Consider the following 24,821-nt stretch of genomic DNA (forward strand, 5'->3'; position numbering starts at 1 on the left):
AGGGGGGGGCAGGAAGGTGGGTGCCCGGGGCAGCCGCTCCGGAGCCCGGCCCCGGCCCCTGCCCCGGGGAGGCGGCGGGACGCGGGGGTCCCTCCCCCGGCAGCCGCTGCGGGGCGGACGGACGGGGGCAGCGGGCGAAAACTGGCGTCCCTCCGGGGAGGGTGGATTTGGGATCATGGGTTTCCGAGACTCTTCCCCCGTGAAAACGAAAGCTGCCTTGAAGAGAAATAAACAGGAGCGAAACGGCGTTTGCGGCCCATACAGCGAAACCGTCCAGTTACGGCACTAGCCTTTCTACCCGGAACACGTGCCCAAGATACCATCTTCAGTTATTTAAAATCAAGATTAATCTCCGAAGTGTCAAAAGCAGGATGTTCAGCCCCGTGTGCTGCCCATATGTACCGTGAAATACAGGGCGTCCCAGGAAGGGAATTGTCAGATCACTCCAGAGGAGTGGAGCTATCTCCAGTGCCCCACGTACAGACTGATCTTTTTTCTTTATTATCCCTTTTTTCCGTTTTTTTTTTTTCTTTTTTGACAATGATGGAGCTATTGGAATCAAACACCACCACACCCCCCCCCCCCCAAAAAACCAAAAAAACCAAAAAAACAACCAGACAAGGATTCCAAGCAGATGTCACTAAATAACTGCCCTGCAACGAATGACCCAGCGCATCACGCTCACTACATCAACTTTACTTTTTTCAAACATATCATCATCACATGAGAAACTATAGGAAGTTTAACAAGATTTATTTCCCCAGCAGAAATGCTGGTTTGCTTCAACTTGATCACCATGCAAAGCCGAAGAAAGAAATGATAGTTTCCAATTAAACCAAAAATAGTTAGTGTGGTATCACGCTCTCCCTCTCAGAGCCATACACAGCATCAACCAAAATAGCAATATCAAAAATTATAATAAAATAATATCAAATTATAATAAAAAAATCAAAATATCAATACCAAAAGTATTATTTCTTGGTAAGAAGCCAGCCTCGGGTATGTCACAGGGTCACACCGCCAGTGAACTACACCCCTGAAGGTTTAAGAGTTTAAAACTTAAACCCTGAAGGTTTAAGAATTTGCAAAGAGTGCTAAAGAGAGTGTTCACGAACCGGGAGAAAGCCAAGTTCCCTGGGACGTGGCACACTAACGCCAGCTGAATCAGGTGGGGTAAAAAAGTGACAGGAAAGATACATAAACTCTGAAATTCAAAGATAACAGGGGAGGTTTAAAATAAACTAAAACTGGCAACACCCTACTAAAAGATGAATCACCTTTTGTCCATAAAAGAATATTGCAAGATTTTGAAAACTTATTTTTGTTTTAAGCATTCTGGAAGGTCAGTATTCTGTAACAGAAAATATAGGCGTTCAGATTTCTCTCTGAATAAACAAAAGTAGGAAACAAATATTAACCCTTGAGTGGCATTTCCTTGAAATCAAACTAACTGTTCTGTTGCCACTGGTACCTCAGGTAAGTCCAAAGCACACTTTTCTTTCTGATCCACCACACCCCACACTTTGCTTTCTGCTTTCCTCCTCCTGTTCATGGTGGGTGAACCCACCAGCCACCTCGGCATCATGAACTGGGTCTACACTCACGTGGTGGTGCAACTCCACCCCCTCCATCCCGGGCCACTCGGTCCTTGGTGTGATTCCCCCTCCCTGGACCACACACCAACTTAGGATACACAACTGTCCAGAGAAGCTGTGGATGCCCCATCCCTGGAGGTGTTCAAGGCCAGGCTGGATGGGGCTTTGAGCAACCTGGTCTAGTGGGAGGTGTCCCTGCCCATGGCAGGGGGTTGGGACTAGATGATCTTCAAGGTCCCTTCAAACCCACAGAATCATAGAATTGCTCGGGTCAGAAGGGACCTCAAAGACCATCTAGTTCCAACTCCCCTGCCAAGGGCAGGAACACCTCCTACTAGACCAGGCTGCTCAATTTCTCTGGGCAACCCATTCCAGTATCTGACCACCCTCACAGGAAAGAATTTCTTCCTAATATCTCATCTAAATCTACCTTCCTTCAGTTTGAAACCGTTACCCTGTGTCCTGTCATTACACTCTCTGATAGAGAGTCCCTCCCCACCTTTCCTGTAGGCCCCCTTCAGGTACTGGAAGGCTGCTATAAGGTCTCCCCGGAGCCTTCTCTTCTCTAGGCTGAACAAGCCCAACTCTTCCAGCCTGTCCTCATAGGAGAGGTGCTCCAGCCCTCTCATCATCTTCACGGCCCTCTGCTGGACCTGCTCCAACAGGTCCGTGTCCTTCTTGCATTGAGGACTCCAGATCTGGACACAGCACTCCAGGTGGGGTCTCACCAGAGCAGAGTAGAAGGACAGAACTCACCTCCCTGGACCTGCTGGCCATACTTCTTTTGATGCAGCCAGCAGTTGGCTTTCTGGGCTGCAAGTGCACACTGACAGCTCATGTTGAGCTTCTCGTCCACCAGCACCCCCAAGTCCTTCTCCTCAGACCTGCTCTCAAGGAATTCTCCACCCAACCTGTATTTGTGCCTGGGATTGCCATGACCCAGGTGCAGGACCTTGCACTTGGCCTGGTTGAACTTCATGAGGTTCATACGGGCCCACCTCTCAAGCCTGTCCAGGTCCCTCTGGATGGCATCTCTTCCCTCCAATGTGTTGACCGTGCCACACAGCTTGGTGTCATCGGCAAACTTGCTGAAGGTGCACTCAATCCCACTGTCCATGTCACCGACAAAGATGTTAAACAGCACTGGTCCCAGTACTGACCCTCGAGGAACGCCACCTAACCATTCTATAATAATTGAGGCATGGCTTGTCCAAGGCAGTGGACATCAATAACCTCCTGACTGCCTCATACATGTGCACCTGTGTCATGGCCCAGAGGGCGGGGGGACACCAGAACTTGAAAGTCTAGCAAGTTTTGGGCTTGTGCAACTGGTGGAAAGTACGAGAATATTTTATTGTCTAAGTTGGACCAAAACGGAAAAGTACCTGATGAAAGTCAATTTCCTCAGACCCTACAAACAGCTACTCTCATTGAGACTCTTTGAGCACTCCTGGATTGCAGCGGGCTGTGACCAGCACCTCCCCTGAGGTGGGACACCCCTCAGGCATAAACCTCTTGAGGTTTAAAGACCATTTGCCTACAAAGAGCCAGGGCGAAGTCAAACTTCTTGAGGCTCAAATTATCGCCCCTTGAGGAATGCAGATGCATTGTGAGTGTTTACTCTAAACTTGAGGATCGGGAAACATTAACGACAGGCTAGCCTCTTCCATCCACCTCTCTATGTGTTTGAATATACACATTGGCCTCTATGAGTGTGGGTGTCGATATATTTCATTGGATCCAAATATTTCTCACTGTGTGAGGAGTGGAAAAGGGCACCCGTTGGCTGGAGGAGTCACCCGCCGTGAAGGGACTCTCATTGGTGCAGTTGAAGACTTGGGTAGTGTCTGTGCGACTCCTTGAGTTGCACGTTTGTATCTTTTGTGTTTATACACATGTACATACACATATTTTGTTTTAGGACACCCTGTAAAAAGTTACTGCGAATCTTGCCATTCTCCAAGCTGTAACTACGTCGCAGTTTTAATTATAACATATTCTACCAAATCACCTTGTTAATCCTTAAATTGGTTAATGATTAAGTGCTGCTAGAAGTCAACCTTGTGATCCGCCTCAAACCATTAATAAATCTTGAGTTGCTGCTAAATCGTAACCGTGTCAAACATTTCACCCGCAACACCTCAGCACTCCATTCCCGGGCATCACAAGCACCACTTTAAAGACAGATGCACAGAACAGGTCACATTTTATGGACCCACAGCAACACCTCCCAGTAGTTCTGTGCTTCTCCAGAAAAGCAACAGAGAGCTGGTGGAAAAACCTTGCCCTGTTTACAGCCTTCACAGAAAAAAAAAGAACTCATGAATCCAATCACACCTTGGAAAAAAACCACCACAAAACTGTATTTTAAAAACATGGGATGAAACTAATCACCTATGTAATTTAGTTCACTCTGCATATGCAAATATTTCCCACTTTTCTGATACCTCTGTGGGCCTTACATAGACATTTATATGAGTGAAATTTTAGATTTTTACTGTTGAGGTTTTATTAATTTCCGCTGCTCATCTTCCCCAGGAAACGAACACTCCACCCATGTTACTGGGATCATTTCCTCAGTAACAGAGGAGTCGGTACCAGTAAGGTTACTATTCTAGTTGAAGGCATTACCCTTCATTTTGAAGGAAAGCCCTAACATTTTAAAAAAAAAAAAAAAAAAAAGAAACAACTGCTCTTAGCTTAAATTTCTCCTCACATCATAAGAATTTTAAGTAAAAAATGGAAAAAGGAATACCACTAACAAAAACATCAAATTACTGGTTACCAATTTTAGTTATAGGTCTAATCAGTCTACCACACACATCTTCCCTCCAGCGTGTTTGAATTGGGTTTAGAGTGAAATTTTCTCCTTTTTTCTGCAGTCCCAAATGACTCTAGTTGATGGGACGGTTTAAGCCTGGTCTCAGGAGAAAACAAGTTGTACACCCCTGAATGAAAGAACAGGAACAACAGATGAAGCCTTTTGCCTACTTGACATTGTAAAGAGACTGGGATGTAATTATGAGTGACAGGACAAAAGGTAAGAAATAGGGTAAGACACCAAATTAACAACAGAGAAACAGGCACCTTTCCCTGCCTGTAGGCATCACTACCAGTGCATGTGGCGACGTCTGGGATCCTGAAAGTGAATTAAACACCAGAGCCTGAAGCTCACACCTCATGCTGACACATACCTTCTTTCTGCTTACTGGTCCCCGCTCTCTGTACTACACTCGAGGATGTACTGAGAAGGTATAAATCCCAAACGCCTTCAGAAAGTGACCTTTTGCCACGCACAAAGTTATCTCAATTTTGTTTTTTATTATGCGGACAGAGAGGTTGATATTAGGTAGCTGTGGGGGGAAGATGGCCAAAGATTCACACCAGAAAATCTCCAGCGGTTACTTTCTTCCAGGTTATTCCTTACATTTAAAATCCTTCGTGGCCAGCCGAAGTCCTTCCATGGTGCAATCAAAGTGAGAAGTTTCTGTAATGAAACAGAAGAGATTCTGCTGAAATATCACAACAGCACAGACTGTAGAAAGACTTTAACAGTTGCAAATCCGACCCTCAGAATGAGAAGGGTCTGATATTTTCAAAAGTCTCTCTCTCTTTTTTATATTGCGTTGTTGGTTATTTCTTAAAAAAAAAAATAATAAAAAAGAACAGAGAGGAAGCAAATGACAGAAAGCAAAGGAAAAATAAAAAACGCAAAGAAACTGATAAAGGAAGAGAAGAAAACTTGGATGTCAAAACTAGGGACAGTAAGGACCTAGCAATCTTCTCAAGGCTGAAAATTAAGAGAAGTAATGCAGTGGATTATTTTTTTCCCCTCTCCACATCACAAACACTATATAATGAATAGCCATTCAACCAATACTACTGTAGCGTAGCTACATCTTATTACATTGCATGTTTTTCCCCTTTACATTCACTCAGGACCTCACAGGCCGCCAAGTGAAGGAGGTTCATGTGAAGCACCAGCACAACCTGGTTGTTACACTCTTCTGAGAGCTTTAGAAAGACCGTTCTGGGCAACTCTTATTCTCCCTGGTAATTACACTCTCTGCTTAAGTAAATTTTAGGCCAGGTTTTCCTGGGAAGCACTGTAAAAGGCAGGTGGGGTTTTCTGGTCATAATCCTATACACTTTCTCTTGCTTCATTTTGTTTAAAATCAGTCGTTAAATGTCAAAGGATAGATAAATTTTTTTTTATATAGTACATATATTTTATATATTTTCTTTAATAAAAGTAGCAACTGGAAGTTTGGCCATGGGATGATATTTTCTGTGGCAATAGTGGAAGACTGCTTTAGTTTGCTTTGTATCTTTTAGATATCTTTGTATCTTTTAGACAAAAGACAGTCCTGCCTGTCCCAGCTAGACACGTCCTGCTGACCGCATGGCTCTAGGACAATTTGTTTCAGCTCGATGAAAACTTTCCGTATGCTTCCATGCCTTGGATGGTAGAGCTGAACTGCTTCCCTCTCCGGCTGCGGAAGCACCGCCTCCAGCAAAAGGAAGCGACAGGAATAGCACATCCAGGGAAAGGAGGAGTAACAGGTAACACGTGTCCTCCAGAGATTTGTCTCATCAAAACCTGGACCCTACTGGGCTGTCACCGAGGAAGTCTTCCTTCAGGGAGTTACTGCAAAGTGACCTCTACGCTTCAAACCCAAACATGCCAGCTCTTATTTTGCAGCAATCCTGCAGAGAAATGCTTAAACTGACATGAGGTTTTGTCGTCTCGTTCTACATTTGTAGATCATCTGGCACTTGGGAGTCCTGGTCCAAGGAGAACTTCTGGGCCCTAAAATAATGCTGTTTTCACTGATCTCAGCATTTTTTTAATTCAGGATCTCTTGCTTAATCTCCAGAACAAACGCTGGTGTGCTGCCAATTCTGCAATAAGGAGCTCTCACAAGCACTTGAGATTAACCCTGTGCTCTCACAGAGGAACACCATGACCGTTCAGTCTGCCATTTGAATAAAAGAACCCTTGGACAACATGAATACAGAAGCACGATCACCTGGCTAACAGGTTAAGTCGCACTTAGCTGGTAATGCTTAGTTTACTCTCAAATCTGAAGGGAATGAAATGATCGTATTAGCTCTCTATTTTCTATGATTTAAAAAGCTTTTGGTAGGAATGCCTGTTGCGTGAAAAGGGGCAAAGCAGTTTTGGCAGAAAATAAACCCCCTTGCGTTCTAACACTCCTCACCGAGGTGGGCGGCTAGGTGCGGCTAGGTTTAAATTCTGAGTGATGCCCAATTCAACACTATCAGTCCAATCGCGTTTAATATGTATTAAACTATTACGATTTGGATACACTAATAGTGGACTGCACCTTCAGTCTAGTCGTGCTCATGAACTAGCACGGCCACTCTCGAGTCTTTGGTCACGTTCAGTGAGAAACCAAAACGACTAGCTACTTAAAAAAGTGCAGTTTATTTAAACAACAGATATATAGGTTCTTAGGATTGCCGGTGATAAATACACTGTCTGCAAAGCACGTGCAAATGAAAGTATTGTTACACATACAAAACGCGCGACAAAGTTATAAACGATACAGCCTGGCTTTAAATGTAGAAAAAAGAGTCTCTAGAGAAATTTCTAAGTTTCCCGAGGAAGCGCTCGGTATAATCTAAGTCTTACCCAAAGGCGTCCCTATGGGGGGGAAGAGAGGCTCAGCCCGTCGACTGATCCCAGAAGTCAGTGATGTAATTCTTTGCGATGGTGTCTTCCCTGGGCATCCCCCCTCTCTCGGGCTATTTTTATACTATTTGTTATCTTCAAGGTGGAGTTTGAGTGACTTTAGTCATACATAGTTTTATCATGATTGGTGTAAATTTCTCTCGCTTCACAATTAAAGGTATAGTTTACGAGAAATTCAGGGCGCAGACTCAAGAAGGAGTGGTCGCACCTTGGAGGCGGGTAGCCTTCGGGATGGAGGTGTGTTTTGGTATTATAATGACATTATAATGAGCAAAGTTCGCACAAAGGACAGCATTTCATCAAAATCTGACAAAATGTTGGCTCTGAGCATCTAGCGGGCAGCTAATTGGCAGCTTATCTGTTTCATGGTATCATCCCATTCCCGTATCCGCTATACATCATAAGGTAAAGCCACGGAATAATTGCATCCCGTCCCGTACCTCGTGTAGCTTATCAGGGAACCACAGATGTTGTGTCCTTCATGCCAGCTGCGGCTATTTTCTACCTCAGAAGCCTCTTGATTTTAGACTTTTCCTTAAGGTGTGAACAATGCTGTACTTTTGTATTCTTTAGCCAATTTAGTATTTATTCCACAATGCCTCAGTTTTGTTTCCTTTTTTTTTTTTTTTAAATTTTTTTTATTTTCTCCTGACACTTGATGAAGTCAAATCCATTTCAACATTTACAGTTGCTCGCTTGAGCAGTTCTACAGCCACTCTGGGACATCATTCTTCGCAAGTCTGTTTTAATCAGCAACCAGAAGAAACTGATTTTGTGGAGAGGAAAGACCACCTTATCCCTCAAAACCAGGGGCTCCATCAACCAGAAAAACTCACCTGCCTTTTACAGCGCTTACACATCCAGGCTTCAGAGAACCACTAGAATACCCAGGGGTCTGCATTACCCTGTATCCTGTGCCTGACTGCGAGCACGAGTCGACTGAAAACCTTAAGAGATGCTTTTTGCTTTTCACATACTTTTAAAAAAAATTTTCTTCAACATCCTAACATTTGTATAAGCTGAAAAGCAGTCTATCATCTGAAGGTATGATTGCACAATGTGCGGTCCCTGCTGTCAGAGCCAGCTGCCACCCAAGCGGGGAGCCCTGCGCATCCTCCCCCTCACATCCGTAGCAGCACAGCCCCGTCTGCTCCCCGGCCCCAGCTTCCGCCCTGAGTTGGACTTTCATAGAATCATAGAATGTATTGGGCTGGAAGGGAACTTTAAAGGTCATCTAGTCCAACCCCCTGCAGTAAGCAGGGATATCTTCAACCAGATCAGGTTGCTCAGAGCCTCATCAAGCCTGGCCTTGAATGTCTCCAGGGATGGGGCCTCCACCACTTCTCTGGGCAACCTGTGCCAGTGTCTCACCACCCTCATTGTAAAGAACTTCTTCCTAATGTCTAATCTAAACCTACCCTGCACCAGTTTAAAAGCGTTGCCCCTCATCCTATCACTACATGCCCTTGCAAACAGCCCCTCCCCAGCTTTCTTGTAGGCCCCCTTCAGGTACTGGAAGGCTGCTATAAGGTCTCCCCGGAGCCTTCTCTTCTCCAGGCTGAACAACCCCAGCTCTCTCAGCCTGTCCTCATAGGAGAGGTGCTCCAGCCCTCTCATCATCTTTGTGGCCCTCCTCTGGACCCGCTCCAACAGGTCCATGTCCTTCTTGTGCTGAGGGCTCCAGATCTGGACACAGTACTCCAGGTGGCATCTCACGAGAGCAGAATAGAGGGAGAGAATCACCTCTCTCGATCTGCTGGCCACGGTTCTTTTGATGCAGCCCAGGATGCTATGTGACCTTACACAGATTATCTAAATTCTCCAGCCCAGCAGAAAACTATCCAGTGGGGTTAGCAGGTTAAATTATAGACTTCGTGTCAGGCAGCAAGTGCCAGAGCTGGTCAAGGGGGCAGGGCTGGGAAGGGCACTGCCTGCTTTCAGCAGCATGGAGCCACCACACAGCTTGGCCCAAGGCAGCAGACCCAGCTCCAGAGCAGTCTCAACCCACCCGACCTCTGGTGTCTCATCCTCACCCTCCAACAGCCATCAGGACTTTCCCTGACTCATTTCAAATGTTCAACAAGAGGAAAAAAAAAAACACCACACAAAAAAACACCCCAACTAACTTCCCTCCTTCTCCCAATAGAAAGCCCTAACCATCTCAGCAGTCCCAAATCAAAGGCTTTGCTGAGCATCGAGGCTGCTGTAAGGAGGATGGGACCTTGCAGCAATCAACCCTTACATAGGCTTCATCTGCATCAGGAGACCCCCAGCTTAACCTCACGATCACAGCACAGATCTTCATCACCAAGTCCTTCTGTGCAGAGTGTGCAATACCTTGTGTTTTTTTTTTTTAAAACCAAACGCTGACTGGAAGCCTTCTTTTGTGGTAAAGTACGCATTGCTTTAATTCCATATTCTCTGGAACTAACATAAACCAGTGCTGTAGAATATTAGACTGCAACATCACATAACAAACTGGGGTTCAATGATGTTTCTTTTCAGACCATCAGTGCTCTCCAAGTTTATTTCTTTAGCATAAAAACATTTTAATCAATAAACCTGGACATTTTTGGGTAGTAGCTTAGGTTACAAATCCACACTGAGACAGCCTGTCTGTATCATAAGCAAAAATTTTGCCTGCGGAGTGTTCGCATTTGCAATATCATAAATAGGTAACTTATGAAAATTTGTGGCTGACATGGGCCTAAGTATTTGGTGAAAACATTTTTTATTTGCTTACCAAATATTTTCATATTTACCAAATATTTTAGTGTTTGATTATGTAAGAGGACAGTACCACTACCAGATGTTCTTGATGCGATTAATAATCTGTGCTGACAGCACCTTGCAAGATCAGTGCTGTCTCCACTGCATGGTTCAGAGAGATTCCCCTCATTTTCCTACAGCCCTGGTTGGTAGAGGCTAAGCAGCAAATGACCTGCAGTGTCATTTTTTTCATCAACGATATAAAAACGCATTATAATCCTGGGCTGCATCAAAAGAACCATGGCCAGCAGATCGAGAGAGGTGATTCTCTCCCTCTATTCTGCCCTCATGAGACCCCACCTGGAGTACTGTGTCCAGATCTGGAGCCCTCAGCACAAGAAGGACATGGACCTGTTGGAGCGGGTCCAGAGGAGGGCCACGAAGATGATGAGAGGGCTGGAGCACCTCTCCTATGAGGACAGGCTGAGAGAGCTGGGGTTGTTCAGCCTGGAGAAGAGAGGGCTCCGGGGAGACCTTATAGCAGCCTTCCAGTACCTGAAGGGGGCCTACAAGAAAGCTGGGGAGGGGCTGTTTGCAAGGGCATGTAGTGATAGGATGAGGGGCAACGCTTTTAAACTGGTGCAGGGTAGGTTTAGATTAGACATTAGGAAGAAGTTCTTTACAATGAGGGTGGTGAAACACTGGCACAGGTTGCCCAGAGAAGTGGTGGAGGCCCCATCCCTGGAGACATTCAAGGCTAGGCTTGATGAGGCTCTGAGCAACCTGATCTAGTTGAAGATGTCCCTGTTTACTGCAGGGGGGTTGGACTAGATGACCTTTAAGGGTCCCTTCCAGCCTAACACATTCTATGATTCTATGATAACCAAATCAACCCCCATTCAAGAGGTTTCAATTCCAACTCAAACTATTCAACTGTTTTACCTCCATCATGAACCTCCACTGTGAAAATTAAGAAACCTTCTAAAACGTGAACTTCTGCTCTTGTAACTGTCCCAACACAGCACATGTCTGCCTCCAGCTATCGACTCATGCTCAGGTCAGGCACAGGACAGCGGGTGACACAGACCCCTGGCCAGACCCCATGTGGAGGATATTCCAGTGGTCCTGTGACATCTGGATGGGAATAATTTAAAGCTTGGTATCTGGAATTCTTTTCTGGCTCAGTGTGCTCATGGTGCAAGTTATTCTGTTTCCACGTACCTCAGTTTACTTGTTTTAAAGCTACGGATTAATCCATTTTCCACTTTGGAAAGAACAACTGATGGAAAATGATGAAATTAAACTAGCATTTTCCAGCTGGATCCAGAATTCCTTCCTTCTTATCACAATCTACCTAGAATATCTCTCATAAGCAAACTGGAGAAACTTTGCCAAGTTACCAAAGGGTTCAAAAATTCACAAGACAAGCATGAACACGACAGCGTACTTTCTAATACTCAGTAGCACACTTTGTCACACCAAATGAAAAACATTCATGAAAAATTAACACTTCAATATATGGAGTCCTATTGCAACCTCCTGCTGCTGATTCTCTACTGAAAAGCAGAATCGTCACTTTTTCATAACTTGGTGAAATACTTTTTTACTGCTTATACAGTGCTCTTCATAATTAGACCCTTAATGGAGTCAGGATTGCTCTCCATGCTGAAGGGACGGGGAAAATAGGACTGAGATGACATGACTCGCAACAGATTGCCACAATAATCAAACTGGGAATAAAGTCCAGCTCTTGGGCATCCTAGACCACTGCTTTGACTTCACCAGGCAGGTTTTAGGTTTTGGAGGAAAAAAAATTGTATGGCTTTAACAACAAAAGGCTGCCTTCTCTTTTCCCCATTCAGGCTTTAAAAAAAAACCCCAAACCCAAACCTCAGCTCTAACTTGAAGAAAAAAAAATAGAGTTGAGTGATACTAAATGCACCTTAAAAATTATAACAAACAATGTTCTTTAAATGCCTGGTAAAACACGATACAAGAATGAAACACATTCACAAGTGGGACTGATTACCCTTTCCTTCATGCAGAATTTAAGATGGTCAGTCATGACTGATGAAACATGGCATCCAGACAGCCAGTGCTAGTGTAGGTCGTGATGTTCTCCTCTATCAACCCTTGAAACAGCTCCGTTTCTGGAAGAGTTTCAGAAGAGTCTTGATTGTCCTGGCGATTTTTATTTAGATCTTCAAGACTAATAATATCATCTAAAAATAAAGAAATTACAAACTGCAGTCAAAGACACCTGAAATTATCTCACTTACTCTGTCATGATGTCAGGGTAGAATATTTCTAGAAGAAGCTTTTATTTCATCAGAACACTTCTATGTCAGACATCAAATCCTATCAGCTTCCAGGGAGCTACTATTGTATATTTTTAATCTCATATTATGGAACTTGTGAAATTATACTAAACTAATATGGAAATCATGGAAAAGGCAACCATCAACCTTATCCCATAACTTCCACATTGCAGGAATTAATGCAACCCCAACGCTTCCCATGGACCCTGATATCTCTTGCTGCTCAAGTGTGTGACCTATTATTATGCTGGCAAGTTTTAGTGATCATTAATTAAGTTGAAGATGCTCAACCATTCAGAGAAATAAAGTCTAAAGAAAAACTACTTTATGCTAAACATCTTTCTGACCTGGAATGGGTAAACTTGAGCCAAGGACTGGATTAATTCCATATGGGAAACTTTAAAAGGCAAGGAATTTCAGCATTTGCATCTGGGAATGTGAAGTGATGATTCACAGCAACTGTAGCTCTGCCATACCGTGCATACGATCAACAGAGGCACAAATTCATTTATCACATCCTAGTGCTTTTGTAGGAAGAGGAGTTGTGCCGAAAACCTTCAACACACTTCACCATTAACTATTTTTTCTTCTCAACGAGAATTATTTCATACAATTTTTCTATCACAATACACTTACCAGCCACGGCGCTTCCACTCTCCAATCCATTTTTCTGTTTTTCCTGAAATAGATAATAACAGTCCAGAGAAATGAAGAAGGTATGTGACAAGAAATTTTGTTATTTTGGGAAAGAACAAGGTCCGTGCTCTATTTTATAATTACTACATAATTATAATAATTTATAATTATTTCATTGTATTTACAGGATTTTCCTCATTTCCACTACCTGACACTACAGTGCTCCTTAAATACAAACAAACCTTCACAAAGCAACAGTCACAGCAGGAAAGAAACGTAATTTGTAAGTTAACACTTTCCAACTACACAAGGAGAGTTAATTTGCCGTCAGTTACTCAGAATGACTTCTCTGCTACACCTCTTGGTTGAAGTAGCCGTGCAGAAGCTACAGGTAGTGGAAGATGAAATTTGCTCAGACATTGGGAGAAAACCACAGGAAGGAAAACAAGTGGATGATGGTAGGTTGTACATAATGAACACAGGCCAGGTCAGGACATAAGTATCAATGAAAACCATTGGGTTTTTTTTTCCCCTCCTTCAACTACTTTGTATACATTTCTGAAGCTGGTCTTTGAACCCTACACCATGGCCAAAAGTTGGTTCTGGAAATATTCAGAAGAGTACATAAAACATCCATCTCCTCATCGCGAGTATTAAAAAAACAAAGCAAATTTACTTAGCAAAGAACATCATCTTGCTTATGAACTGAAGAATTCCTCTTTACACCTGGAATATTGGAAAGCCTTCCAAAATCCCCTAAAATTCGTACCTCCACAGAGGTCTTCCACAGTAAATAGATCATCTTTGAAACTTTCCAGTCAAGAGGAACTATATAATCATCTGGCAACAAGGATTCTGCAGAAGAAAATATTTTTTGCAGTTGAGTGTTCAGATCTCTCCATAGCCAAAATATATCACTGAATTACAATTTTTGCACACATTATATATATAGACGTAAAAAAAAAATAAAATCAGCAGATATTTAAATGAGCCAGCAGCAAAGTCAGAATTTAGGTTTTCTAGAATCTTAAGGCCAGTGCACGGCAGGGGGAGGCGGGGAAGGAGATTTTATTTCGGTTTCTTTTTTTAGGCAAAGGCTTTCCTACCATACTTTCATTTCCCCTGCATACTCCCCCGAAACTAGGCACAAACGAGAAAAACAAAAAGCTTTCAGGCCATAAATTAAAAAAATGCAGCTTAAGTAACAAATTTTAAAGTGTTTCATTATAGAAATTTGTGCACTGTTACTAAAGAAATTACTTTCTAAAATGTTTTAACTCTAACACAGTTTAGAAGCTGAGAACAGATTCTTTGCAGGAAAACAGACTAAACTATATTCTACGCTTATACGAGAATCACACAAGCAAGTCAGTCAACTAAGTCTTTCATTTATAAATAACCAAAGACATTTATTTACCAAAAATATCCCCTCCAAAATAATTTCAATAAAAATGCACTGCAATTGTGTTTTAAAGTGTTGTAAAGTACTAGAGCTCAAAAGAGCACATGAATAAGTAGTAGCCTATCAATGCATAACAGGCCACGAAAAAGCATAGGACTTTTTGAAATTGTAGGAAAATTATTCAAATGAGAATGTGGCAAGGCTTCTGCAGACAGCAGGTGCAATTTTGATGGAAAAAAAACTCCAACAAACAGCACTCAGAAGCTGGCAGAGCTTCAGAGGATACTGGGGTGGGCTTGTGTTTCTTAAAGGTTATTTCCAAAGGAAACTCACCTAAAACACCAGAGAATTTTATCTGCTACTGACTCAGAGAAGAATGACATTTGGTTCACTAACCTAACTGAGTGTTTCTGAATGCCTGTTTTTAATTTTTTCCTGGAAGATCCCTGTTTTCAAGTCGTGGCCAACTCCCTCTAAGATCATGACATTGAAGATCACAAATACGAAGACTCATGAAGTTTGGAGAAGAAAAATGTTTTGTATGTACCAGCAGTACCTCTCTGCTCTGTTTCAGCTCCGTATGTCAAGTTCTTTGGTGTGCGGTGCCAGATTTAGATAAAGCGCCACTGCAGGTCCTTTGGGGACCAAGCCGAGTAACGCTGCCAGTGGTTTGCATCACTGTTCTGGCAGGCAGCACTGCCACCGACTTTTACAACAAAAACAAAGAATCCTGAGGTGAGTTTGGGCAGATAAACAGACATAATCTCCTCTTCAGTTGTCATCTTAAAATTTTCATATGAAAATACATGCTTAACTTTAAATTCTACTGAAACAAACAGGTGTAAAGGTCTATGTGCTGAAAAAAACCCACCAGTCTGTGTTTTTTAATCCTATTTATTGGCCAAATCAAAGTTACTGTTTCCCCACTGACTAAATTTGGACCAAAGAAGTTGCAGAACTTTATGCACAGGGAACGTGGCTCTTTCAGCAGGTGCGTACCCAGCACCACCTCCTGGGGTGATTTCCAAACAAATGGCGGTTGTTGTTGGGGCTACAGCTCTGTAGGGCTATGTTAGTCGGCCTGCAGTAAATTTGGAAATCACGGTTGCCACACACAACTCCTTTGAGGACTGATCATCATACTTCTAACCGCTAACTTAAAATGATTAAAGTACAAAAAAAATATGACAATTGGAGCTCTGGAAGGCAAGTATAAAAGACTCTGATGCTTCTTAGTCATGCATGAATAAATAAAAGGTATTCACTATCAGAAAATGCATCTTGTAAGTTCGATATTCAATTACAAATTAAATTAGCTTCTGGGAAAGATTTTCAACAGTATCATGAGGGTTTATGAAAGCTTTACTAAATAAAGAAAAAAGGAATGGTACCAGATGGACTACAAAAACAAAACACACAAACTTTATGTAAGAGAACAACATTTTGTACTATGTTTTCATCTAGTTTTGTAATCAACACAGTAAAGTCTTACTCAGTAGGATGTATTAAAACATTAACAAGAGCTTCATGCTTTGGATTTAAAGTTAGTAAGCCTTTGTTACTAAAAAGACCACAAATATGAAGCCAAACCTAATGATACCTTTGACAAACGACTAAAGAAGATTTTAAGTAAGAAATAAAATAAAAAATAAAATAATGACCAAAGCAGCAGTGACTCCTTTCAATAGGATTAATATTTGATTAATTGGTACCTGCAATAAACCTGAGTATTTGATCATAGAGATTTAGGGGTCGTTTTGTTTGTTTGTTTTGTTTTTTGGGGTGTGGGGATTTTGTTTGTTTGGGGTTTTGGGAGGGTTGTGGGGGTTTGCGTTTGATGTTTTGGGGTGGTTTTTTTTGGTTGGTTGGTTTTTTACATAGGAGTAGTGAGAAGAGTATTACCCAGTGGAAGACCTGGAGAACCAAAGAGTTGCACAAGTTGAAAAGCAAATCCTAGTGATAAGGGAAGTCCCAGAAAACTACATTTCATATTCACATCTTGATTGTCTTCAACCTGTGAGGCCTCTGCTGGCTCAGGGTCATCTGCTCCATGCACATTTTCACTGCAGCTTGCCAATATACTAGAATCTTCTGGATATTCAGAAACAACTTTAACAGAAGACAAAATATCTGGTTGGCTGTTCGTAACCTCTGAAGAAATTTGTTCACTCTCGTTGTCTTTTTTATCAACTACCTGTTGTTGCTTAAGAGTTCTAGCTTGCTCCTCCTTCGTCCTGGAAACTACACAAACCCCGCAGGAATATTCTGGCATAGGAGAAGATTGTCCCAAATGAATGTAAGAAATATCACCTAACAGAGCATCTGCATCCGGGGTGGGTAGGGAATAGGTTGCCTCGGTGCCGCTGTAAAAAGCGGAATATTCCTGCAACGCACAGTCCTGTTCACGTTCATCTCCAAGGTCCTTCCTTAGAAAGCTCTTTTGCTCCACTTCCAGAACACTTTTTTTGGGAAGATCATCTTTTACTGGGACTTCCTTCCCTCCCTCTGTACTACGAGCAAGCTGTCTTGGTAGATTAAACTTTGGTGCCAAGTTGACAATTCTTCTGTATCTTTTCCGCTTCGATGTAATCGGTGCGGCACCATTTCTTGGAACGTTTACTTCACTTGAACATTGCACAAGAGTGCTCCTGGCTTCCACAAGGGGATCAAAGTGCACTTCACCAGCTGGAGATGCTGATGGACCATTTCTTATTACATTGCCAGCCTCCTCAGTTACTGTTACCTGATGCTTTTCCTTTACCAATCCTCTGTTGGACCAGTAGCAGTTTAGGTGTGTTGAACCGTTCGTATGAGTCTGTTTAGGTTTCCTCATTTTTTGGGGTCTTTGTTCACCTACAAATTTATCCTCAGACCAAGAAGAGAGAGAAACTTGTGTACCAAAGCCCAGCTGCAATTCCTCAGTAGGTAAATTCACTGAAAAAAATGCCCAGGCATCAGAGCTGTTCTCTTCTGCTTTTAATACACCTTTGTCCTCTGTGTTATTATTAGGCACATTATCACATACATTTGAATTGTAACACTGAGAGATTTCTTTTTCTTCACCATTTAAACTTAAGAGCTTAGCTTCCATGTCAGATTCACATATAATATGATACGATCCGAGTTTCTTTTCGGTGCTTAACTGTGGCGTGTCATAATCCTCAGTGATGCCTTCTGTTTGCTGGATGGAATTTTTATCATTACTTATTTTTAGGAAATTGCTTCTGCAAAGATTTTCTGTGGACCTTTGATTTGTTTCCTCATTACCGAATGCATTTTTGGTTAGGTTTTCAGTAGACAAACATTTTGCATCTATTAGAAGTGAACTGTCACTTTCTACAGGCAATTTGGTTTTCAGTGGACTGTTTGACATCATTGAGACCTCAGACATGGCAACATGAAAATTTTCTCTTGAAACCACTGCAGCCTCTTTCAGGCTTTCATCATCACCGTTAGGCTGCTCTTCACAAACTGTTACTGGATCCTCTGGACCTTCACTGAACGTACACAATGATTTGCTGTTTTCTTCTTCCGAATCATCCTCTTCGCTTTCTGATGTGTCCTGGTCATCTGGAACTGGATGATGAGCTGCTCCACCTAACTTCTTCTTCATAATTTCCGTATGATTGCCTTTCATTTTTCTGTTTCTTTTTCGTTTTTTCCTCTGCTTTGCTTTTGTCCACAGGTGCCCAGGGTTCTTCTTTGAAATTGTCTCCCTATGTGAAAATAAAAAAAATTTAAATGTAAAAATAATTAAAATAATAAATTTCAGTAAAAATGTATTTGTGGTGTTTAATTTGAAGAACAGGTACTCTATGTTGATATGATGATCAAATACAGATGATCAGCTTTTTAAAATAGATAAAATCTCAGATAAAACCTTCTATTGATTAAACAAATGTACATTTTACAATTCAGAACTATCTTGAACATTTTAAACCAATTTAAATAAACATGGCTGCTGCCTCATTAACTTTGCTTTACAAAAAAGTATCACAAATCACTGCAAGATCAAACAACATGTTTCTGGATGTCTTTCTAAATGATGTTTGAATATTAGATACTGAGCAGCTACTGCTATTCTGAAGTTTCATTAAAAGTCATACTGAGCAGAAAGGTACTAAGTGGAGGATGTAGTAAGAAAATTTCATCCATTAAGATTAAATGGACTATACTTAGATAAGCTGGACTCAAATTCAAAACACACTAACCAAAAATCTGAACAATGTAAAGGTACCGTGACTACAGCGACTCTGGTATTTACTGCTCAGTATATCATGTGGGGATGCATATGTATTTGGAAAAAATACTTCATATTTTATTAGCAACAAAATAATACTCTACAGGAAAATTAACACAGTTGTAGGCAGTTATTTGCAATTATTTCTGTAGTTCTTTTCAGAACATCTGGGGTTTTTTGGTCTGCATTTCTCACCGAATTCTAACAGATAGCAGCCCTAACAGTGACTTCTCTGAAATCTTGAAGTTAGCCCATCAGCCAGCTAACCCTGAAATGAACGCTCATAACAAGAACCTAGTCCAGAAATCTAACTTCTCCCTATGCAACTCTTCAGAGAGAGATGAGATTTTCCAAGCTAAATTTGACTGATAAATCTTCCTATCAAAGATCTGCTACTTTTCTGTAATTCTTCACTTATTCTGTAATCCTTTGTTCCTTGAATGGTACTTCACACAACACACTAAAGCAAACAACACAGTAGCTGGAAGAATTATATGGTAAAATTAGTTATTTTCTGGGCATTCATATGTAACATCAGCTGTTTGAAGTGCTGTATTCTGAAATTAAGAGAGAAATAAAAAAAAAAAAGAAAAGAAAATTGTGACTGTGCATGTGGAGGGGAAGCCAGAGTCACTAGTAGGCAACCTGGGACCTAAAGGTTACCTATGGAAACCTATCCTTACCCTTTATTCATTCTTAAATCTATTCATTGTTAGTCTCAAATAAATTCTTTCTAGTTTGAATTCTACAAAGCAAATCCCACTAATTCTCTGAGTGCGAAGCACCACAGCAGTCTTCTCAGCCTCAGTATAGCCACCAAGTCACTTGACTGGACCAGGATTCAAAAGTCTTGGTGCCCTGATACTGCTGCAACAAGCACTATGGATCTCCAAAAAGATCTTGTTGGAAAGCACACAAATTTTTCTGCCCTATAATGGCATCCAGGTGAGATACCCTATGAAGAAATGGGATTTCTTTCAAACATTGGCATTTAAGTCCACATGGTGGACTTTCACTGAGTAGTGAAAATTGACTTCCCCTTTTTCAAATCAGTGTATTTTCAATACAGATCTGTATGGTTTAAGTGCAGATGTCTATACTGCAGATGCTTGAAGTCACCCAAAACAAATTCCACCCTGAATTCTGCTCACAATATATTCCCTACTCATCAACACGCCTCCATTCTCCCCAAAAGAGAGACATAGGATGCCAGACAAAGTTTTAGGATTGAATAGATATTAATTGTCTATTGAATTAAACGATATAAAAGCGAAGCATCTGCAGTGGTAGTTGGAGAGACTACTTTCTTACATATAACCCAGATTTGCAGAAATCATATACTAATCACAGATTATGTCTTAAATCCTGACATTAACTTTCTTCTTTGGTGATGAAAATTAATGATTTGGAAGTGTTTTTAGAAGAGGAAATTCTCTGAAGTTTTCAGAAGCATAAAATCCCTTGGCAGTGAAACAGAAAATGTCCCATTTTTTAATTGTTTTGAATGGGGTGGGGAATAAAACATCAGACCCATGCACCAATGCCAAGAAGAATTTAGTATTGTACCTAAAGGCCCCTGTGCTACCATAACGATTCTGCAGAAATGACAACCAAATTGCCATGTCAGCACTGGCACAGGAAAGGAACGGACTTCTCCAGTCTTGGTATTATTGTAGCTATCAGCAGCTACTCCTGCTTACCACTCACTTCTCCCAGATGAGAATTTGCGCTGCTCCTGCTGGAAGTGAACTTCTCTAATACCGATTCAAGCATGTTTCTAGTGCCTAACTCCTGACATATGAGACCACTGTACAGACAATGCTGACAAACTTTCTTAGGCTAGGATGCCACACCAAAAGGTATTGTAGAGCTTTGCAGAAATGAGGGGAGGGAAAAAGTCTCAGAGGTCAGCACAATTTTTCCTCTCCTCACCATTAATTCTGAATCAGGAAGGAAAACCATACTGGACAAGATTAACTTCGGTATGCAAGAACAGCAGAAATGCATCCACCAAATAACGGGAGGAGAACCACCCAGACGATCCAGAGAAACTAATAGCTATTATTGCATTGAAGTATTTCCATGTCAAAGTAATAATGAATGCAAATGTTGGTCCAGGTTAATGATTTAGCATAACTAGATATGACCTTCAATAGTGACATTCAGCAGTCCATATTAAATACAACAGCTATGTCATTTCTATGCTTTGGAAACATGGAGGTTTTATAGCAATTAGTTTTCTAAAGGTCTGATTTTCCTAAAAAAAGGACTAAAGCAAAAAGGAAAGCGATGAACTACTAAATGCAGAATAGTAAAAATTATTCTTCTTCACTATTCCAGGCAACTTCTGTTTTCCAACTGATTTTAAGAAAATACTACCCCAAAGAAACACTCTAATGCACTGTGATGGTATATTTCCTGCTTGTGGTATACCCAGTATTGTGTTAAGGTTTTTGCATTTAATGAACCAAATTGTCTACTAGTTTTCTTTAGTTTTATCTTAGTTCCTCCTCTTTTAGTACACCTACATGCCTTTGTTTTCCTTATTGTAAAACCATATGGCACACAAACACTGAGAAAACTCAAGAGCCAGCATGGAGATAGACTTCTCTTCTTTATGGGGGCATTTGCTAGTGAGTTGTTTTTAAAGACATACAACACATGCAAAAAAAAAAAAAAAAGAAAAAAGGTGTCGTTTCAGTTGATAATTAAATTTTGCTGTATATTATGCATTTAAAAAAACTGGTTAGTAATAAACAGACCTAAAAAAAAAAGGTAACAGTATTTCTGTTGAAATAGGAATTCCCTTTCTGTAACAACATTTTGAAACTTCTCAGCATACTGTTTAGACAATATTAAAAGCTTTTTGCCAGAACTGTTATATGTGACTTCAAGGTTGTAACCTGCTGCTCAAAATAGCACTGGCCAGCTTGATTGAGTCAGTGCTCAGATGACGCTCTTTACCGGAGAAACAAATGCACTTTCATGATTGCCAAGGCAGAACACGCAAAGGAAATGACCTAAAGAAGTTAAGTCACATTCTACTGGAAAATGGCAAAACCAGAAAAGAGTTTTTTTGCAGTTGTACAAACTTCAGCTCTAGCATGTATCTAAGCTGATGTCTGCTTGATATCAAAAAATGCCTGTAGTCATTGCTGTAATGAAATATAGAGGAACTGATAAACTTAACAAGTAATTCTATGTGACATTTAGCAATGAGGTACACACTCTTTCAGAAATATTGATCTCCAAAGTCTCTTGAGTGGGTTTTCCACATCAAAGTTATGGTAGAGCTGCTTACAGAAAATGGCATTTACTGGGATATGCTTCACCTTCTCTACCTGGTAAATCCAAGTGCATTGCTGAATTCCTTGTGACCTAACTTTACTTTAGCAACATCACAAATTGAAGTTATAGTTTTGGAATAACAAAAAAAATGCACGGTACCAGCCTTTTTGTTACATACTGAAATGTGTGATAAAGATCCAGTTCCTCAAACCCAAATGGAATATTGGTATTAGGTGATCAAGCAACTGGAAAAAAAACACACGCCAAATAACTTGTCAGCATTATTTGGCTTCCTGAAAGGCGACATTCCGTTTGACAGCTGAGCATCCAACTTAGCACTTTATTGTTGGTGAAGAAATAGTCCTAGTCACCCTTTCCTACTTCGTCCCAGATGTTGCCCTTGCATTCCACTACCTGTCTTTTGCTGGCTCCACCACCTTCTGGGTGGATTTACCTGCCTGAGCCAGCAGGAGAAGAAAGCAAGTACCTACTTTGTTGTTGAGCTGATTTAATTCACCAAAGAAGTAAAATAAGTGTCTAGCTGAGACAAAGGACATGGCTGGTGGGAGCAAGGTGACTACTTTCAGCAGCAACACGTTAGGTTGCCTCACAGCCCATCTTAAGGAAATTCACCATAAATGATTTGTTAGAAAGGTTTACACATTACAGTGTTGCAAATTAATGCTGCCGACCCCAAATCAGTAAAAACCCTCCTAATTGGATTCAATCTGAAGTAACGCTGTATTTTTTATTGTCTCTCAACAGCATCGCCAGTGGTGGTAAGATTTAAATACTCACCTCCGTAAAATACTCTATTCTATCACAATGCTCCAAGAGCTACTCCAGTCTTTATCATTTCTACAGGGTTGCTGTATATACAGTTCCGTGCAATGTATAATCAGCCATCAGACTGCTGCCCAGCTATAGTCCAGGCACAAGAGACACTGATTGAGAGTACACAGAGAATAGCATACAATTGGTTTGATCAAAGCATGCCTTTAGAAGCTGTTCATTTGATCAAACACATGGCAAAGTGCAACCACTTTACTTTTTAAGGTTAAAAAAAAAAACAAGCAAAAAACCCAGCCAACCAAAAAATCCACCAAAACCCCCAAGTTCCTGAGGTGCTAGTAACGGCAATTCAGTCTCAAATGACGGTCCATTCACTCCACAAGAAGTCTCAGGTGGGGTGATCTGGCTGGTCTTTGTCCTGCCTCATTCATGAAAGTCAAAAATGTCTTCTGACTGAAAGAGCCAATCTTCTATTTCAGCTCCTTAGTCATAGAATATGTTGATCAACATTAAGGAAATCAATCCTGAATATACTGATTGATATATACGTACATATGCACTGAATATCCTTGTGCCCAATACCAAACATCTGCTTTCTGAACAAATGAAACAACTCAAAAGGTGCTTTCAATCTCATTTAGGTACCACAAATATCTCACCTGACACAATTCAAAATTCTAAGTGGAAAAGAAAATAAAAATCACCAGTAGAGGTACTGATGGATGCTAACAGACAGAAAAGAGACACCATTTTTTGTTTGACTGGATTTCTCTGCACAATTAAGTATGGCTCAATGTTAAAAAGCAGGTTAAGGAGGAGGAAAAAAAAAAAAAAAAGGACAAAGAGAAATGCTAAAAGCGATCTGGATCCATCCTAAGGGGATGCACTTACAATACAGAGAAGAAACTGCAGCTTTATTATCAGCCTTCTCACCCGTGAAGGCTCAGAGAATCAATTTTCATTTAAGTTCTCTCTCTGGCAACATTTAGTCTTTTGAAGAGAACATGATGGACAGAGATGCCAGCGTTATGCACTGGAAGTACAGTATGAGTCATCGTGTCAAGTCTGATGACATCAGTCCTATTACTTGGATGGTACCAGCTCAAGCATGGAGACAACCTGACTGAAATTAATCCAGGCTAGACAAGAAATACGCTGCTTTGAGAAGTAGCTTGGAGAAACAGGAGCTCTAGTCAGATTTGCACCAGTTAATAAAGTTTGGCATAACCCCCTGTGCAGCAGTGCTCCTTAATTTTCTATTGACATAAAGACATTTCCATATCGGATTTTAAGGAATGCTTTCAAAAAAGTGTAACAGGATAGAAAAATCCCACCTTCCCAGAAAACTATCAGTCTCCGTTTTTCATTAGCTTCTGGAAAAACTATAGCACTACTGCATATGCGGATATGAAGCAATCACTTCTCACTATATCCTAAGCATCCTCCTCTTAGCAACACCGGAGAACACTTTTTAGAAAGCCGGTGGTCCAGGCTGAAACCCATGAATCACACTGTTGAAAACCGTGACTGACCAGACAAACAACATTATGCACTGCAAACGCAAAGCCCATTTGCCTAATGGCAAATTCATAGCTATTGAAAAAACACTCAAACTATAATTATTACCTTAAAAATCTTCACCTTTTTCTTTCCAAATGAAAAACAGTTGTTTTTCCTCTGTTTACAGATGCATTGCATAACGTATATATAATCTAACCATACAAGACAGTATGGAATCTGAGCGGATCTTTCATTTTAGAAGATCTGCATTCAAAAATTAAATTCTGTGAGCCACCTCACAATCCATTTTTCAGTTCCCCTCCCTTACAATCTGCTGCTTTCCAGGCATGTGCTTATGCGATTCCACTCGAGAAGCTCTACCCAGAAGACAGATTTACCTAGGTTTTCATGACATTTTGAAGTAAATCACGTCCTAAAATGCAGTCCACAAATAAGACATTTCCAAATCCTAAGAAATATCCTCATTGTGTATTTAGGCCACGGTAGAGTCTACTCTTTAAGTGAATAAATAAATCATGATTTTAAACAGAAAATAAAGAGAACTACATAGAATCTTCATGGTTGGAAAGGACCTTCGAGATCGAGTCCAACCATACGCACACAC

The 24,821-nt window shown here is 41.2% G+C and overlaps 1 protein-coding gene across 7 annotated transcripts in view; it reads right to left on the bottom strand.

The window, feature by feature from the left end:
* Positions 1-4,906: 4,906 nt before the first annotated feature.
* LOC128913098 (NEDD4-binding protein 2-like 2) overlaps positions 4,907-24,821 on the bottom strand; it is a 46,218-nt gene continuing 26,303 nt past the window's right edge. For 3 of the 7 annotated variants that reach the window (XM_054210176.1, XM_054210150.1, XM_054210138.1), the window contains 5 exons: positions 16,279-18,092; positions 13,744-13,829; positions 12,975-13,017; positions 12,050-12,242; positions 4,910-5,082 (listed from right to left, as the gene is read on the bottom strand). In XM_054210176.1, the coding sequence (XP_054066151.1) occupies positions 12,082-12,242; positions 12,975-13,017; positions 13,744-13,829; positions 16,279-18,092 (2,104 nt within the window). In that variant the 3' untranslated portion in view covers positions 4,910-5,082; positions 12,050-12,081. Of the gene's footprint in view, positions 5,083-12,049; positions 12,243-12,974; positions 13,018-13,743; positions 13,830-16,278; positions 18,093-24,821 lie in introns of those variants that run through there. The other 4 variants (XM_054210183.1, XM_054210144.1, XM_054210167.1 and 1 more) reach the window with 4 other exon arrangements.

This window comes from Rissa tridactyla, chromosome 1, assembly GCF_028500815.1.
Source record: "Rissa tridactyla isolate bRisTri1 chromosome 1, bRisTri1.patW.cur.20221130, whole genome shotgun sequence".
Classification (NCBI taxonomy): Eukaryota; Metazoa; Chordata; class Aves; order Charadriiformes; family Laridae; genus Rissa; species Rissa tridactyla.